This window comes from Amphiura filiformis, chromosome 18 (assembly GCF_039555335.1).
Source record: "Amphiura filiformis chromosome 18, Afil_fr2py, whole genome shotgun sequence".
In the NCBI taxonomy this organism is placed as follows: Eukaryota; Metazoa; Echinodermata; class Ophiuroidea; order Amphilepidida; family Amphiuridae; genus Amphiura; species Amphiura filiformis.
Genome location: NC_092645.1, coordinates 50,130,769 through 50,150,334, shown reverse-complemented (window position 1 = coordinate 50,150,334; position 19,566 = coordinate 50,130,769). Strand labels below are relative to the sequence as shown.

Below are 19,566 nucleotides of genomic sequence, written 5' to 3'. Positions count from 1 at the left end.
TATATAGCCTACTTTGTAGAAATATAAAATTCTATGATAAAAATGGAAGTGATGATTTTCTAGACCATCCCCGATGTTGCTGATCATCTTTAATGTTATGTTAATTAATAGATATGTGTGCACTAAGTACCATCGTTTTGTCAGTCAAATAAAAGCACTGAAAACCAAAACTTGGCCATGTTAAAAGTGTTATAGAGAGCCTCAATGCGCGCGGAAATTTTCGGTTTTAAAGCGAAACCTTTTGCCCCCCTTTCAAACACCTAAAACTTTTTGGTCCCCTCTTTTAAGGTCCAAAACTTTTGCCCCCCCTTTTACCAGCCCCTCCCACCAAGGTATTTATAAACACTCTCTTAGCCTGAGTCGCTCGGCCTATCTCAAACCGTCGCCATGCGTGGTTGTTGAAGAACTTGTGGATTCGCTATCACGAAGATATAGGAATGGTGACGCTGTGGGGTGTTACATCATCAATATTTTGGTGTGTATGTTCCAGGCGTGGATTCGGGGGGGTGTTTTCAAAAATGCGGATGTTTTGAGGAGTGTGTATAGCACATGGCTGCATTGATGTTTTGTTTTGTTCCCTTAAGGGGGTACTACACCCCTGCCCAATTTTTTGCCTATTTTTGCATTCTTCTCAAAAATTATAGTGCATAGGGGACAAGTAAGATATGTATATTATAGGGACAAGGACTACAACTACTGCACTAGAAATTTTATTTCAGCACAGACAACAGTTGTGGAAAAAAAAAAAAAAATGAGGGAAAACCAATATTTGATCAATAAATCAATAACTACTTGCTTTAAGTTGCTGCATTTTCAATACAATAGTTGTAGTCCTTGCCCCTTTTATATGCATATCTTACTTCTCACCAATGTGCTATAATTTTTGAGAAAAATGCAAAAATAGACATAAAATTGGGCAGGGGTGTAGTACCCCCTTAAGGGGGAGAGAGCAAATTAAATCTTTGATCAGCCCGTAATATCTGGGGGGGGGAGGCTTTTACTACTACTATGCTGAAAAGTATACCCACGGTAAGAGTGATATAGTTGACCTGTTGGGTCTATATTGTTCGTGTTAAAGAAAGTAGACAAAGTATAGGACTTCAACTAATAAATTGTGATGCTTCTGGCGAGTTGTCACGAGACAATTCTTAAAATAAAATATATTGATATTAATCCGAGTTGTTATGAGGCCCGCCGATTACAAGCTGATCAAACTGTAACAACTAAAGAGAAACTCATTGACATTGAAATTGACTTTGATATTAAAGTACTGTTGAAATAGACAAGGAATAAAGACTGAACAAAAATGTCATTTTGTTATCAAAAGATTTTATTTACATAATTACATAGCATCTAAAACATACCAGCAATGCCAACTTTTATCCTGGTCTTATAAGAAAATGGTTGGCCTCAACACTTTCATAACTCTGATAAAAATATAATGGGATTCTACTGTCACCACAGTTTCAGCATAAAAAAGCTTTCAGCAAGAGCATGATCGGATGACTCTGTGATGATTGCACTCAAATATTGAGACAAATAAAGCTGACTCACATGAGGAATGGTATGGGTTCCAGGCCTTGCCGTTTGAGGCGAGCAATCGCTCTCGCTCACCACCACTCGCCCAAACTCAATTTCTAGTGAACGATTTTCCACACGCCATAGACACTAAATATCGCTTGCTGCGAATCGCCCAAAATTAAATCCAATTTACAGCATTCAAGTTTCAGCATTTAGTCAATGTATTTGATTTATCATGATAATAGATTAGCCTTAATCCCTGAAAATCAGTGAAAGAGGCCAGAGGGTGTCAACAGTGCATAAGTGTTTCATATTGGAATGAATTATCTTTCAAACTAGAGAGTGATTTGACCCCTACATTCTACTAGAGAGTGATTCGACCACTCGCCTAGCATCATGGTAGCGAGTGATCATTGCCCACTCGACCTCAAAAACTAGATGGCAAGGCCTGGGTTCTAAACTCCTCAACAAAAGTTTGGAAATGTTTTTCAAGCATCTGTATCTCAAATTATTTGTGACATATTCATATTGTGTTACATATCAATGGATAGCTTTAATACTCCCGTTTACAATGACACCCCATTTGAAACAATAGCATTCTTCACGGCTGAGTACACGCCTTGTGAATGTGGTGGGGTCTCAAAAAGAATTTGCCAAATTGACCGTTATTCTGTGCAGCAAGCTGCAATCCCATATCTTCACAATCTGGGACCTAATGCAATCCTCCAAGATGACACCGCTCGCCCCACATAGCCACAGTAGTCAACGACTACCTACAGAATATGGGAGTAGAGTCAAAATGACCTGCCATCAGGCAAGACCCGGGGGCCAGAGAAGCCCATATGCAACCGCATTGAATGATCTGCGACGAATCCTTCTTGAAGAATGGAATGCCATCCCATAGTAACGTGTAACCAGGTCGGTGAGCAGCATGAAGGTGGCTGCCTATGGTTTTTCCACCCGCTATTGAGGTTCGTGGCTAGCGTTGTTTGAGCACAGAATAATGGTCAATTTGGCAAATTCTGTTTGAGACCCCACTACATTCACAAGGCGTGTACTCAGCCGTGAAAAATGTTATTGTTTCAAATGGGGTATTATTGTAAACGGGAGTATTGTAGCTATCCATTGATATGCAACACGATATGAATATGTCACAAATAAATGGAGATACAGATGCTTGAAAAAACTTTCCAAACTTTTGTTGAGGAGTTTATAAAGGAGATTCCAATGCTTGACATAGGGTGTCATTTCTGTAGTATGCTTTCTGAAGGTGAAACTTTGTCACATCAACCATGAATCAATATTTGATTGGTTCTTAGTAGAATGGATACTTTAGTGAAAAAAGCTGAATATGCTCAAAAAAGCCTGAAAACAATGTGAAATTGGGGTAAAATGGCTCAAATTGGGCTTAAAATGAAAGAAAACACGTAAATTGAGCAAAAAAAACCTGATATCAGCTTTAAAGCTGAAAGGTTTCAGGTCTGAAAATAAAAATGTAAGTATTTTTATAATTTGGAGCCTTACTGCCCCGTGTGACGGTTTTCGTAATGTGGGGTTTTACTGGGGGCAAGAGTTCTAACTGGAGAAGTATTTCCCCCCATACCCCTCCCCTTCCCCAGTGGCGCCGCCACTGTACTGTACCCAAGAAAAACACAGTACTTGTAACATCAAAAACATTGCAGATAACTGTATTTTGCTCCCAAAGTAAAATGCCAGTATCTTCAAGTAAATAGCATAGCAGGCTGACTTTTTACTTGAATGGTAGGTGCAGGGCCTCGACAGTAAATTCAACTGGTACATGCCTACTTTTTCTATTCGATTTTCCAAGCAATTCCCGCTGTTGTTTTGGCTCCACTCCAGCACCCCGGTACCAGAATGGAGGTCGCCATTGTACGCTGAAGAAGTGTCGATGTATGCAGAAAAGGCGTCCTCGTGTGTGTATCCTAATCGTGTGTATCGCAGTGATGAGAACAATGGCCATCTGCATGACATGGCAAATCACTGGACTGGAGCCACAGCAGTGTTCGAAATATGCCTCAAAAAGTTACAGGCCAGCCGGGCTTGACCTTAAAAAGTTACAGGCCAATGGCCGGCTGACCGGCCCTATTTCGAACGCTGAGCCACAGACAACGCCCTGGTAGATAGGTGTGTCATTGGTCAGCTCAATAAAACAAAAGTAACAGCTGGTCATTTACGCAGCATTTTCACTTGGAAGGATTAGTACTTTATTGATTACTTGCTGCACCAGGGGGCGCTTTATCAATCAATGTTCCTTTTGTTCTTATTGATTACTCGCAGCACCAGGGGGCGCTTTATCAATCAGTGTTCCTTTTGTTCTTGCCTTCTTTGTCAATTCCTCTCGGACAGCCTGGAGGGGAAAAAAGAAACCAAAATTTAATAGAAATTCAAGATTTTTACAATTTGCAGATTCCATGTCCTAATGAGAAAGAGCCCGCCAAATTATGCACTGAGTTCCTCACAATGTTAGGGACTGTTCAATATTTACGCCGGGAGGTGGGGTGGGAGTTTTAAGGGGGAATCCAATTTTGGGGAAGGGATTTCAGAGGGCAATAAGAAATTTTTACTTGAACCATGAGTGGAATGTCAAGTTTTAAATAAAGAAAAAGGGAAAACAAGGGGGATTCCAAAAACTTTGTGCGGATACGTGGGAACATAAAAAATTTTTCCGTCAAAACTGGCATAATACTGAACGATTCCTTGTGTTCTTAACTTGTGCAAAAAATATCTCCTACACATTTTTGACAAAATTTGTAAATGAGCTCATTAAAACTAATGAATATGCATACAAGTTGAAAAACACAACCCTCACAAAAGTACAAAATGTTTTCATCTGCTACATCCTTCAACCTGTATGACAATGATGGCCAACAGAATTCCTTTGACAAAGAATGGACTATACCAGTTGAAATCCATACATCCCATATGGAAGACATGACATTAACCTTCCACACAGGGAGTGTGAATATCAAATGGGGTTACCTGAATCTACACCCCCTGTGTGGAAGATTAAGGTCTTCCATACCAGGTGTATGGATTTCAACTGGAATAGCCCAATACACACTTGCCATCAACATTTGCCGGCACTGTTGACGACTATCAGAATATCACATGAATAGTCAATAAACCATGGCTGTTTGATGTATATAGAATTGGCTTCATTATGAACTAAATGCAAACTATAGATGGCGCTATTTATCCTAAATCATATTTCTTTATTTGCAAGGGTTAGGTGATTAATACCGCCATTAAAACAGCTGGAATAGGTGAAACAAGCAACAAGGAAATTTTATATACATATTTTATCAAACAATAAAGGGAATTATTTGTATTTTAAGCTTTTAAAAAAGCTTGAAAGGGAAATTTCCCGTAACTAAATAGCGCCACCAATTTTGGCATTAATAGATACATTTTATATCCGAAAAAGCTTTACAAAATACTATGAAAGTGAATAATTTTGTAAAAGAGGGAAATGAAAGTTGAGAACGACTCAAAAGCATCTGTATACATTAGCATGATATCGCTTTTAGCTGTTTAAGCCTAAAATTTGGTTATACATGTTTTGTTTGAAAATCTAAATAATGATCCCGTCAAACAACCGTGAAACGGCACTATGTAATTATTCACTGGACACTTTTGTTACAGGAAATCTGCTTTATTTTTAGTCCATTTAACCCCCTGAGCACTACCTGCCGATCTAACATTGCCTCTGATTGGTCGATTACATGATATCTTCATTTGAATCACCAATCAGAATGGAGCTTTGCAAATAATTCACCCAAATTATTTTGCGTGGCGAAATTATTCTAACAATGTTGCTGATTGGTCCAATTGATTATGAAAACCTCTTTTTGACCAATTGGCAGGTAGTTCTCATGGGAACTCATATCTTCATTTGAATCACCAATCAGAATGGAGCTTTGCAAATAATTCACCCAAATTATTTTGTGTGGTGAAATTATTTAACAATATTCCTGATTGGTCCAATTGATAATGAGAACCTCTTTTTGACCAATCGGCAGGTAGTTCTCATGGGGTTAAGGTACTTACATCTTCTGCTTTGCGTTTATTTAATCCTTTACTCTGCAGCTGCTTTTCAATGACCCTTGCATTGCTGGCATAGGAATCTGCAATTTCTCTCTGTATTATGCAACAAAAAAAAAACCGACACAAACATATGAAAGAATTCCATCAAAAACTACTGAAAACAATTAATTCCTGAAGTATAAAAAACTCAACATCAACACCAGCATTTTGTAATTCCAGAGAAGATGAGAAAAGAGGAGATCGCTCGAACATATAATCCGATTACCCACAGTTAACCTCCATTCACTTTTCTTTGTTTGGGGTACTTAAAATACCACTTGAAACTTCCTTTGTGGTAATCTGTTCATCCGACACACGCCGACTGATTCGGTAGTTCTCTCAGTGGAGAAAATATTCCACACACGAAAGTACATCGTAATAGTCCAAATTTTGCAGTCAAATCATGCTTTTTTTTCTTTAAAGAAAAATAATACTAACCAGGGTGACCATTATTTTTAAACGAGTGAAAAAGCATCATATATATCGCAACTCCCATTAAAAAAATCGAAAGTTTTGTTAAGTTATGGAAAGTCAAGCATAATTAATTTTCCAGTAAAATTAATATAAGGTCAAAGGAAAAGAAATTTAAATGATATGTATTTGAATATTTGCGGCAGTTTACGGAAACTTAAAACTAGTGTTACTTGTGTAATCAGTAATTCAAACTCGTGTCAGTTTCTCCATATACTACCGTTTTATGTCCAAACGTGTCCAAAAATGCTATTTGGATCCAAAATGAGGGTCTTTTTCACAGGGATCTTGGGTCAACCTTAGCAGCCGGTCATGCCAAACAATACAGAAATTATATTTCGCGGTCAACTGACGTAACAAATTGATATCCGGGCATGCGCTGTCTAGAGCCAGGCAGTCGTGACGCGCAAAGCCACTTATCGTAGTAGTTGATCAATCGGATTAGATCATTATTTCCATCAATAGGCGGATGCACACATTATTTATTTGATGTAGGCAGCGAGCGACCTCCTCTTTTATCATCTTCTCTGGTAATTCTGATTCAAATCGGTTTTCCTAATCCAGGCACAATTTGGTGCTTGGATTCAAGGTTGTAAATGCTTTGTTATTACAATGTAAGTTTACGAACTTCTTGTATTCAACTGACACAAGCGGTAACTCTTAATTCTAACCCTAATCTCAAAACCAGTGGTGGCACCAGGAATTTTGGAGTAAAATCCCCCCCCCCCCCCGGCCCTCTGGCACTGCCACTGCTTAAAACCTGTGGGCCTGGTCCTTTATTTTTGCCAACTTACATAAAAAGATAATTTGCAAATAGGTGAAGTCTAGCCACCACTGATTGATTCATTTATTAATCGATCAATAAATCAAGCGATTGAATGATTTTGAAACATACCTCCTCTATTTCGTCTTCTTCCTCCTCAACGGTTGACACGGTAACGGACGCATACTTGCCCATCTCTTTTGTTTTCTTGGTCAACATAACCTGAGAAAAGAAAAAGAAAATTACGGAAAAATTATTCAATAAATAAAAACACTTATGTTGTAAATTCACTTCTAGGTCTTGGACTGGTCTTCAGTCCCCAAGGCTCACATATTGCAGATACATAACGGTGGTGGACTTACTGGACTATGCAACTTTTTGATACCTGTTTATCAGGGATAATCTGTGTAGCTCGGTGGTTAGAGCATCAGACCCACTATCCAAAGGTCACAGGTAGGTATGTCCGGAGTTTTTTCCACTGGCTTACCTGCCAACACATGTTATGTTTCCATGTTTAAATTTGCTAGTTAGTGTATGATGCGTGGATCTGAACTTTCCCCTGTAAGGGACCGTTCACAAACACTTGTAGGGGGAGGGGGGCCTGATGCAAAATAATTTAATCACAAAAAACCCTTTACAGACCTCAAAAATTTCAGGGCCCCCCTTTTGACATGAAAATTATGGGTCAACCCCATAGAAAAGCATATAAACTCAATTTTTTTTCAGGGCCCCCCCTTAGGAGGGTCAAAATTTTCAGCCCCCCTACAAGTGTTTGTGAACGGTAAGTTACATGGCTTTTAATTTGTTCTGTATAGCATACTTTTCAAAAGCTGTTTTCCTGGAAAAGAACTGCAAGGAATCAGGACAATGGGGTATTCCACTTAAAATCCATACACCAAGACATGATGACATTAGTCTCACACACATGGAGTGTGAATTAATTTCAAATGGAGTCATCCATTCAGGTAACCCCATTTGAAATTCACACTCCATATGTGGAAGATTAATTAAGGTCAAGTCTTCCATAGGGGGTATATGGATTTCAACTAGAACAGCCCATTTAGTTTAGTTTGAAGGGCCTATCGTGCACCCTTGGAAATCAACTTCTAATCGCCGTCTGCAGATCGGAAAAAAAAGTGTAGAAAACGATAAGCTATGTTAACAAATTCAAAAATATTCAAGGAATACTTTGGTGTGGTTTTTTGACAAAATCTGAGCAATTCTAAAATGTGAACCCTGTTGTATATACGTAATTTGACCCCTGTTGACCTCTAGGGACATTTTTTGAATTTGTTAACATAGTTTTTTGTTTTCTACGCATTTTTTCTGATCTGCAGATGTCGATTAGAAGTTGATTTCCGTGGGTGAACGATAGACCCTTCTTCCAACTCAACTAATTTGGTATCTTACCTTTTTACGAAGTGGTTGTTTAATCACTAAAGGTTCCTTTACTGGACCTTTTCCTGGCTCAAATACTGCACCATTTACTATGAACACAACATTGTTGTCTTTTTCTGAATGCTGGTAGAATAGTAATAAACCACACCTAAAAAATAAAAGATTTAAAACCATTTAAGAGCAACATCATCAGTATGATCCTTTTCAGATCGTCTTCTTAAGGTGGCTGTGTACTCTCAGACATGCATGTAGTAAAAGTGCAATAACTTTGTAATTATTCACAAAAACATATAAAAGTATACATTTTTATGAAGGCAAGACATCAATAAATCTTAATATAAATACAGATTTGGGGTAAAAACAACAATTTTGAAGAAAATCACAAAAAGTGAGTTTTTGGCAATATTTGTTAGGTACATCATAACAAAAAACACTCTTTCCAAAATATTTTATTTTGTTTTTAGCTCAATCTTGAGGCTCCATTCCAAAAACAGTTTTTTATTTTTTGATATTGGCCTTATTTTTTTGAGATATTGACCATATAAGGCATCAAAATGAACTTTTTAAAATTCAAAACGCCTATTTGCACAAAATGATGCCCAAAATCGGAAATAGACCAAAATATAAAAAAATGAGAAAACCGTTTCTTGAGTCGATCATGCTTTTTACGATGATCATATTTGCTTACCTATAGATGCTGTATTTATTGAGTTATCGTGTACCTAAATCGTCATTTTACCGAGAAAATGAACATTGAAATAATGGCCGTTGAAGTTTAAAGTGGTCACATTTTGCACTTTCATCGAATCTCACAGGAGAATGCGACAGTTTTCGCTTTTTGTAACTTATATTACGTGAACATCGGGTAAATCCACAGCCCCTTGAGAAGTTTGAGTGAAATCCATTCATAACTTGATATTTAAATCGGGGGAAAGAACTTGAAAAAACCCACATTTTATCAGCTAAAACGGAGCCATTTGACCACAAGGTTTTTGTGAAATCAGTGCTTCCGTGGTGTTTCCATAAGATGCGCCCAAGATGCAGATAAGCGTCAGCGTATCGCGTCAGCGTATTTGTGCGTTAACAAATTGCGCGATACGCAACGCGATGAGTTGTTGCGCGTGTACCTTGCTGGTACAACAAAGATTTTCTTTCCTTTTCAATTTCAAACACGAGTGGAATAGTGAAATAAAATCCTTAAAATATTGCAGTTGGAGTTTACAAATCTGGATTTTCATTCCTTGTATTTATAAAAAACATAACAAGGTACAAACATATCATAAAAACTCAATTTTGAGAAAGAAACAATGGCTAGAGTACACAGCCGCGTTAACATCCAGTTTTGCTTTTATATCATGGTTATAAAAAGCACTCCTTGAGCTCAAAATGTAATTATTTTTAGAGTTGAATAACACTGTTACAACAGCTAAAATATAATCATTAAATTTATCACAGAAAGTCATTAACTTTACAAGTCCCGGCATAATTTCCATGTCATTGGTGAGGTGGACAGGTGCCCAGGTGGCTAAGACAGGCTAAATATTGTCGCCTTTGTTTGGCATATCTTGTGAGATATATGCCCAGTATTATTGTTGTATTTCATACTGTTATTTTATCATTCAGCATGCTTGTTTCTTTTATGAATGGACATGGGATTGTAATAGTGATAATACCTCAAAATTAACATAATAAAGTTAATTTTACTTACAGTGTATCATCTTAATTAGGAGATAATAACCAAAAATCACACAAGGCAGCCTTTTGAGATACGACAATGGGATTTGGCCGACAATTATTGTCATCCGCCCAATGATCTTGATAGAATGTACATGTATACAGCACACAGCAGGAATTGAGTTTTGAAAATAACAGGTGTGTTACAAATCGCAATTCTGGAAATGTTAAGGGAGCACTACACCCCTGCCCAATTTTGTGCCTATTTATAAAATTAAAAAAAAAATTATAGCGCATTGGTGACAAGTAAGGTATGTATATGATAGGGGCAAGGACTACAACTACTGCACTGTAATTTTATTTCAGCACAGACAACAGTTGTGGAGTTACAGTCAAAAATGAGGGAAAACCAATATTTGATCAATAAATCAATAACTATTTGCCTTGAGTTGCTGAATTTTCAGTGCAGTAGTTGTAGTCCTTGCCCCTATAATATACATATCTTACTTGTCACCAATGTGCTATAATTTTTGAGAAAAATGCAAAAATAGGCACAAAATTGGCCAGGGGTGTAGTACCCCTTAATGAGCTGCCAGGTGTGCTATTAAATTGCACTCGGTAAGAATTTTAGGAATTGAGATGTGCTATAAATCGCACTCTAACATGCGATGGTGTGCGACCGCACTCGCTCGCCTTAAATCTCCATCCCTGACCAGGGGTAGCATTAAGGCCCGAAAGTCGGGGGTTGTTTTCCCGTGTTTTTCACTCCTGAGCTTGCAGAAAATCCAAATACATGGGGTGAAAATTAAATCTCGGGGGTGAAAAATATTTTGCAGTGTAGTCAGGGGTAGGAGTAAGGTCCAAAGTAAAGGGTCAGAGTTCACCCCGAGCTTGCACATTCCCAATATATGGAGGGTGAAAAATTAATATTTGGTTAATTTAGGGGGTTAACGCTACCCCTGTCCCTGACACAGTACACCGGCACCCCAGCCAAATTGGAATTGAGTGTGCTCCACCATATTAGAATGGAATTTATGGACCTCTATTATATAGCTTTCCTACTTACTTTTTGCATTTCTTTCTGTACTGTTTTTCAATTCCTTCAGGTCTGTAAAAAAGAAAGAAATACTGTTATTCTGCTGCATAATGCTCTGCGTGCTAGCCATGTAGGCTTCAACATAAAAAGTCAACGTTTTGAGACATTTTCTCAAAATGTCAAGAGCTATCTTAAGATCCACTGAACCAATACTATGTCTGGAAACTTTTGAAGACTGGAAGTAAGACTACGGTACTCAAAACCCAGAAGCCAGTTTCCCGGGAAAGTGGATCAGATGCTCACATCTGATGAAGTCCTCCGACAAGATGGACAAAATATTAGTAAGTAAAAACTTACTGGTTTTGTCAAGCACAAATTACTAACTGATTTGATATACAAAACCTGATGAATCTATTCACTGTACCACAGGGCAATTACCATGATACGGTAACGGTAATACAATAAAACAGGTGATAGGCATGAATGGTTGCTGAATCGAACTAGAGACCTGTCCCTCAATCATCTTGTCCCCCAACATGGTGGTTGCCTTTTCAATTGTCATACTGTTCCGGTTGGTTTATTGCATAGGGTCTATTAAGTATAACATCTAAAGTAACAAAAGAATTTGAGGGATCATACATGTATCTCACACTGAAGCCACTTACTATTAAACCAAATTTATCACCTTTCCAACAAATGGCTTGAGCCATTCTGTCAATCTGGCAACACATGTTTTCACTTCAACTGTTGAGAATTAATATATTCAGTGGGTGTGTCTTGTAAAGAATTCACGTAATTTGATTGGTTTTCTGGTGTATAATATCACACAATAGTGGATAGTGATATTAGTCAGGGCGCGCTGCCACGCAACGGCGGCACGCTTGTTGTTCCTAATTGATCGCGCAATAATGCGTTCGCGTAATACACATGCGAGAACTAAGAACGCGGTTCGGCGGTTTAGATGTTTGTGATGGTTTCGTTCATTTAAAACAACAGGGATGTCCACACAAAAGTAATTTTATTTTTTCTGAAAAAAGCAGTTTTTACTAAAATTATACTAAAACTGAATAAGAATGAGAATAAAAGATAGGATTTTGTCTTTTGCCTATATCGTGTCATAATGGATGGGCTTGCCAATATTTTTATCGTAGTGGATACCGGCTCTACTCAAATTATTGGCCAGCCCATCCATTATGACACGATATTGGATAGGCAAAAGACAAAATCCTATCTTTTATTCTCTAAATATGTCATACCTTCTAAGATAGATTATTTCTCCCTTCTCACAGGTCAACTTGTGTACATGTTTGCTGGAGTCAATCACCCTGGCTTTGTCTCGTTTTCGAAGCGGTAACTTGTCCAAGGCACAGTCTGCAGTAAGAGAAATGTATGCAAATAAATAGAATGGGTTAAAATTGGGGTGGGGGGGGGGGGTATGATCCCTTGTTTATAATATAAGACTGTCTTTCGATGATTAATTTTCCAGATATGTGCATTCAAACAGCATCCTTGCCTATATTTTTTAGGTTTTTACACCTCAAAATCTACATTCTTTTTGTTTGACACTTTTTTTTTAAAGGAAGCGGCAGCTAGTGCAAGGGTGAAAATAAGCAGGAATGGGCCTTGTTTCAGCCCATCAGATTATTACCGCGTCTGTTATGATTGTCAGGTGATTGAATCAGCCAAGCAGAACCCCACTTCTGTGTTTATGTTGTGTGCACTACACGCTCTCAAAATGTAAACAAGTGCTGTTCTTCTTTGACAGAAACTGTAGTGAACACCCATTATTAATATGTTTGCCTGGTTCCTAAAATTAACAAATTAAGTGTACCGTACTCACAATGTTCTTGTCATGTTACATATAGTTATTACCGCTATGCATTTTAAGTTTAATAATGCGTATGACGCGTATCATTGACTTAACAACAGCAGATCACATCAGCAGCCAATCAGAGACAAGTGCATTTATTTAACACAGTGGCTATGCGATGGATGTAGTAATGAGCCTATGCTCATTGCTCACTCACATACTAAATTAAGTCTTCAGGTATGTTCACATTGCTTATAGAGGGCGACCTTTGTTTAAAACGGATCATCGTGGTGAAAAATGATGCATTACTGGCTCTTTTGTACAGTAAGTCATTGTAAGGCATTGTCAATGATGGCCGCAGAAAAATGGAAAATTTTAAAAACAGACATTTGCCCATAACTTTGTTGATATTTGAGCTACAGACATGGTTGAACCCTCATTTTTAAGTTAAGGGGGTACTACACCCCTCGATACATTTACTATTTTTGCATTTTTATTATAGGGGCAAGGAATCCAATTACTTCACTGGAATTTCAGTGACCCAAGACAAGCGGTTGGTTATTTATGATCAGAAATAAGGTACCGCTAGGATGTACCGCGTTTCCTATCATATATACTGAACCGCTTGTCTTGAGTCCCTGAAATTTCAGTGTAGTAATTGGATTCTTTGCCCCAATAATATAACTTATGTTACCAGTTTGTAATTATTTTTTGAGAAAAATGCAAAAATAGTAAAAAATTTACCACATGGGTGTAGTACCCCCTTAAGTTGAGACTGAGTGTCAGTGTGAACATGAAGTTGAGTTCTGATTGATGAATCACGTCATCATGATCATCACGGCCAGTGCGAAAGGTCTTTGCAAAATAGTGTACTGTAAATTGGTTGATTTTATCACATACTAACAGTAAACAATATGTCCATTTCACAATCACGTTTAATTTTCAAGTTTCAGTACACTATCACTGTACAGCATGGAGTAGGTATGCTAGGTGAATTCAAATTTGCCATCAAACTGCATCATTTTACGTATCAAATTAAAGCCCTTGAGTAAAGAAAGCCAAAACTGAAAACATTTTTGTCATAGCACTTTCCGTAACAAAGTTACATCTTGTCAAAGATTGACTTTCATCAATAAGATTCTGCTAGCAAAATTCCCCAAAACGGTATTTAGGGGTGTTTCTAGATCTTAGGGGTGTTTCTAGATCTTAGTCTCATGGCGATAGCAGCTTTTTTTTAATGGAACTGCTATCAAAATCCTCTAAAATTCCATGTGCGACTTGATTATTACCATAAAAATCATATATTTGGGTCAAGTGAAGTATAGAAAACATATTTATGTAGGTTTCCTTCACCGACCTATTCTCGAAAAAAATTCAAATTTCTATGTAAATATGCATTGTTGTGTTTGGGCCCCGGTCTCGGCTGACTAGTAAATGTGTTAACTAAAGCCTCCAGCATACTTTCCTGCCGCTTGCCGCTGCGGCAAGCGGCAGGGTGTTTCAACCAATGACAAGCCTTTATTGTGTCTGTTTGTCTGCAATGCGCGTGCGCCACGCCGCTCAGCGGCAAGCGGCAGGGTAGTATGAAACCAGCATTAGGTTTGCCTGGGATACCTACAAGTACATGGAGTCAGTGTACAGTGACTCAGTGAGTACAATATTAATAATCATAATGAGCACTGAGGCTGAGCAGATGAGTACGGTAAGCTTAAAATACTTCTTCGGATCACTTAACTTACCAATAATAAGAACCATTTGTCCGCAAAGACAATAAAATGTCTGTAGCGGTCTGTCTTTGTCATACTCTTCCCTTTCACGATTGTCAGAAACGACAATACTTCTTGAAATTACTTTCGGCATTGTTTTTGTTTGCTAGTTTTGCACTGACTTCGCTCCGGCCATTCATTTGTACACACAGCTGAAATGTGCATGTGAAAACGTCATCAAAACGTGTGCGCAAGATTTTCACACAGGGTGATCCGAATCAAAAGTTATTTGTCGTAAGCAAAGATACCGGTATATTATTAGAATTCTGTGGTCGTATTAAAGTTATTTGTGTGCTAGGGACCATTCACAAACACTTGTTAGGGGGGAGGGGTTGAAACAAAAAGGGGGCCCTTAAAATTGTTGACCCTCCTAAGGCGGCTCTGAAAAAAAATTGACCACAAATTTTCCCGGGAAAATTGAGTTTATGCTTTTCTATGGGGTTGACCAATAGGCCTAAAGGGGGGGGCTGAAATTTTGAGATCTGAAAGGTGGGGCCGAACAATTTTTGCGATGAATTTTTTTGCATCAAGCCCCCCCCCAACAAGTGCTGTTTTGGCAAAATTTGATGGGTCAATGATCAAGAGCAAAAGCTGCAAAAGACTTTCTTCCAATAGGCCTCCAACCCGGGGCTCCAACGTCATAGCCAAAATAAGGAACGCCTAATTTCAATATAGGCCTACTCCGGATACCAAAATCTGCATAGGCCTATTGATGGGGTTAAGTGGGGGATGATGCTGTTGATCAGGTTACCCACCTTTAAATCAAATGTGGTATTAAAGGGGCACTGCCTGAAAGATGAAATGTATTTTTTCATGGGAAGTCTATACAGACAGCTTTAAATTAAAATATTTGACGCGTTCTTAGTCAATTTTGTGCTGATTCCAAAAACATTATTTGTACAAACATAAATGTGGTAGAAACCAGTGGCGTAGCCAGTGGGGGGGGGGGGGCTCTGCTCCCCTCCCGCCCCTCCCCCAGCGTCTTCACTCTTTCAAACCATGCAAAAAAAAATTCGGGTCAACAAATCACAACTTCCGTCGGCAAGAAATATTTCCGTCGGTACATTTACAAGTTGTGCCCTCCGGTTCCAAAATCCTGGCTACGCCACTGGTAGAAACTCCTGAAATTAGACATTGGGCACTACCTAATTTTTAGAGGCTTTTTTCCCCACACAGCGCGAGCGAGCCATAAAATATTTTAAAACTGTCCTTAGTCATTTTGGGGTGCTGAATCCAAACATATGATTTATACAAACATAAAAGTGGTGGGTAGATGCCAGATTTGGCATTAAAGGGGCATTACCTGATTTTTAAATGTAGGGCCTACATTTAATGACGTTTCCACAAAGAAACATGCAATATCCAAGCGGTTTTCTTAGTCAATGTTGGGGGTTATTCCACATGTTAATGTGAACTTTTATAAAAGTAGCGAAATGATATCTTTTGTCACTGAAGGACGCATATTTAAAGGAGTATTTCGTGATCCCAGCATCCTCTTTTTATGACATTTTTCAGTACATATCCACGAAAAAGCCTATTCCCAAAATTTCAGTTGATTCCGATTTTGCGTTTGCGAGTTATGCATGATTATGTGTATTACACTGCTCCATAGACAATGCGTTGTAATTTCGTTCTGGTGCACCAGAACGAAATTCAAATTTCACGATATCTTTGCAAAACGAATTAATCTGCAAGAAATATTTTGTACATAAACATTATGTAGCCAGAGGTTTCCAGTGATATAAAAATCTCAACTTTTTTGAGAAAAGTGGGGGATGAGGCTGTGGATCACGAAATGCCCCTTTAAGTAAGCCTTTGCATCGGGGCTTGAGATTGGAATTCCAATTTCCGCCTTTCTCACGAAGTAAGGGCTAGGAGTAAAATATTGTACAATTGTGTTTGGGAGTGGCCTTCTCTCCTTTCTCCTTTTTAAAGTACTAAAATGAGATTGATCGCTACTACACAAAAACACGATGCATCAGTGGTCATAAATCATAAAGATTTCCTTCAGACAATGCTGTTTTACTTGGAATAATATACTAAATGAGATAAATTGCTAATTCAGAATATCTTAATATAGTTTTCCTTTTGATCAAAATTAATCGTTTACATTGGAATATGGGAGGCCAAATGGTACAAAAAGGTCTCAAATGGTTCAAAAAGGTCTCAAATAGTTCAAAAAGGTCCCAAAAAGAGAAAGGACAAAAGAGAAAGGTCTCAAAAACAATCAAATGTCTCAAACACATGATGCGTGTACTTTTATTTATCAAGTTATAAGTGCATTTTATATTTAAGACTGTCGTTATATAAAACACAGGTCACACCAAAAAATATATTATAAAAAACCTCAGAGGTTAAAAATGATCAACAAATTGAACAAGTTTTGAGTCGTGCAAAAGTAATATAACATTTGGTAGTGACCTGCACGATACCAGATGTATAACTATTTTTAAATGCTTAATCTGAAACTGCTTCTTTGAATAATATGCTACATGGATTACATATACATTTAGGCCTGATGGCTCTGCAAAAACAAAATGTTCCTTTGGTCTGCAAGAAAAAATGTTCAAAATTTCTTGTACAATGTATGTAAACTAGACATCTTACAATATATGCGCAAAGGGGGGGGGGGGCAGGGGCCCCACTTTTGTTGGTCATTCGGGGGAATTGAACAACCTGTCCCCCCCTTTCAATGTGCTGCGCACGCCACTGTACCAGCGCGGTACCACTGCTGGTGGGTCCTGTGCAGTAGCAGCATTGGTATTATGTAGGTATACGCTGTGTGTAGGCCTACCAGCAAGGGGGTGACACTAAATTCACGGTTGTTCTATTAGCAACGCAAAATCTATGAAAAATTCAGCTGGTTTACTAGCTAGAAAGTGAGGCCAGTTATCGATCCGTTATAGCTCGTTATGAATAATTCATGTTCGACCCTTGGATCATGTTAATTGAGTTTGGCAAATAACAACGTTGTTAGTTTTGCGAACTTTGCCTGTTCAATGAGAGTATAGCACGCCCCCAATACATCTGGGCGCAAACCAGGCGAAAACGATCCAGTTTAATGAAATGGCGGACGGGTATTCCCATCAGGCACCAGTGATATGTTTTTTCAAAGAAAGTCTACTAATTTGATATGAAATGACATTTTGCAGTAGCAAAGTCAAAATTAGGGCTTGCTGTCAATAATATGAAGGAAATATGTGACAGAGGCAAGGTGGGAAATACAAGTATTATTTAAGTTATAATAACCTTTGATACCCGACCTGACCTTCCATCATGGCGCCATGATTCGTTTTATGTATTTCTATTATGCTCTCTCAAGTAAAATAAAATACCAATCTGCGCTGAGCAGACAATGTTACTTGGCTCCCAGCATGAATTATTGATTTTATACGGAGGTAAAGAAATGCATAGTGTATGTGCATGATGTGCAAGCATACTCCAAATATTTACGGTAAATCTGAATAGTGGTCACATGGTGACATATCATGTGTTCGGGAAAACACGTGGCAACATTTTAAGATTTCAGGCTTGTTTACTAGTTAATTGCCATTTGTACTCTTTATTATTTATCTTTGTTAATTAACATATATTTTAAATGCTGATAAATCGTGGTTGGCTGCCCATGATATCTGTTAAATTCAATGTTTTATGAATATAATTCTACCACGCAGAGGGGGTCACGCAGCAGAATTTCACATCACCTGACTTAGCTAGATTTCGAAGCTCTGCTCTTCAAATTCATGTAACTTTCAAAGTTTATACATTTAATATATTTAATAAGATACTAATTTTTTGTTATAACCAACTGGTACACGAAATATACTAGCTTATCACCTATACAGAAAGGTGATTATCAGCCTTCACTCAGCAAATTCACATGCCCGGCATATATGCAGCCATTCTCCGTCTGGATAACATGACTGTCGCCCTCAATACGTCTGGGCGCAAATTTAAATAACAATACGCTATTTACATATCAATGTGGCCTCATGCTAAGTTCTAGCGCCGCTTCCAGGCCTATTCCGTGCTACCAGTCAAGTAGCGATGGTGTACCGGTACAGACGGCCACAATATTAATCTTGTAGTGTAGGGTTGGTCGGGTATGTCTTTGCTTTTCAGTAACCGACTCAAAAATCACAAAAATCTGTTTACAAAACTTTCATTTAAGCAATTTTTGCCCCAATGAACTGCATGATTTTACACGCATGCACCCCCCCCCCTGCGGGGGAAGACTGCAAGTGACAAATTTCGCCAGGGGGAGGTAGCCCTCCATTGGCCAGAATTTAACCCATCACTGCACTTTACTACAAAATGCACCTCGTACATACATGTCGTATATAGCATTTTACTTTCATTCACAAATTGCACCCATAATTATTGTTTCTTTGAAGTTGACAATAATTTAGTTTTTTGCTTTTCTTGTGCTTATTATTATGTTTGACCGATGGTATTTGCTTATTATTATGTTCGACCGATGGTATTTGCTTATTATTATATTAGACCGATGGTAATTGCATTGTTGTTATTGTTTTGCTCTTGCTCGTTCACCTCTTCCTTTGCAATTCTCATCACGGTTTTTGTCTATATATTTTTGGTAAATTTTGCTTCAAATTTTTTTCCTTTTGCTTTCTGCACAGTTAATTTTTTTGTTTTTTTCTCTCGTGTTCCGTTTCATGTGCAGATTGCATTTTAGGTGTTAGTTTAAGTTTCTTTTTGCGCAGTTATATATTTTTTATTCATTCATATTGTTTGTTGCTCTTGGTGTACGCCCGCTCAGTTTTGATTGTTTTTACTCTCGTGAATTTGTTGTGGCAGCCCTACATCATTTGCTTTTTGCTGTTAGCCAGTTGGTTAGTGCAATGTGTTTCTGCATCTGCTGCTCATTAATCATTCCTTCATTGCATTACCCATCTTGGTGTTATTGTATTTTTCTTTTATCTTATATTATCTCGTGATTATCTTGTTTTTCATATTAATTTGTCCCCCCCCCCTTTCAATGTGCTGCGCACGCCACTGTACC

At 38.1% G+C, this 19,566-nt stretch overlaps 1 protein-coding gene across 1 annotated transcript; it reads right to left on the bottom strand.

Annotated features, from left to right (window-relative positions):
* Nucleotides 1–1,309: 1,309 nt before the first annotated feature.
* Nucleotides 1,310–14,717, bottom strand: LOC140138770 (STING ER exit protein-like). The gene is made up of 7 exons (XM_072160535.1): nucleotides 14,517–14,717; nucleotides 12,224–12,338; nucleotides 10,998–11,039; nucleotides 8,270–8,405; nucleotides 6,992–7,081; nucleotides 5,590–5,679; nucleotides 1,310–3,889 (listed from the first exon to the last, which is right to left on the bottom strand). Exons 1-7 carry the CDS (start codon nucleotides 14,635–14,637, stop codon nucleotides 3,803–3,805), a joined length of 681 nt encoding a protein of 226 aa, XP_072016636.1. The 5' UTR covers nucleotides 14,638–14,717; the 3' UTR covers nucleotides 1,310–3,802.
* Nucleotides 14,718–19,566: the final 4,849 nt, after the last annotated feature.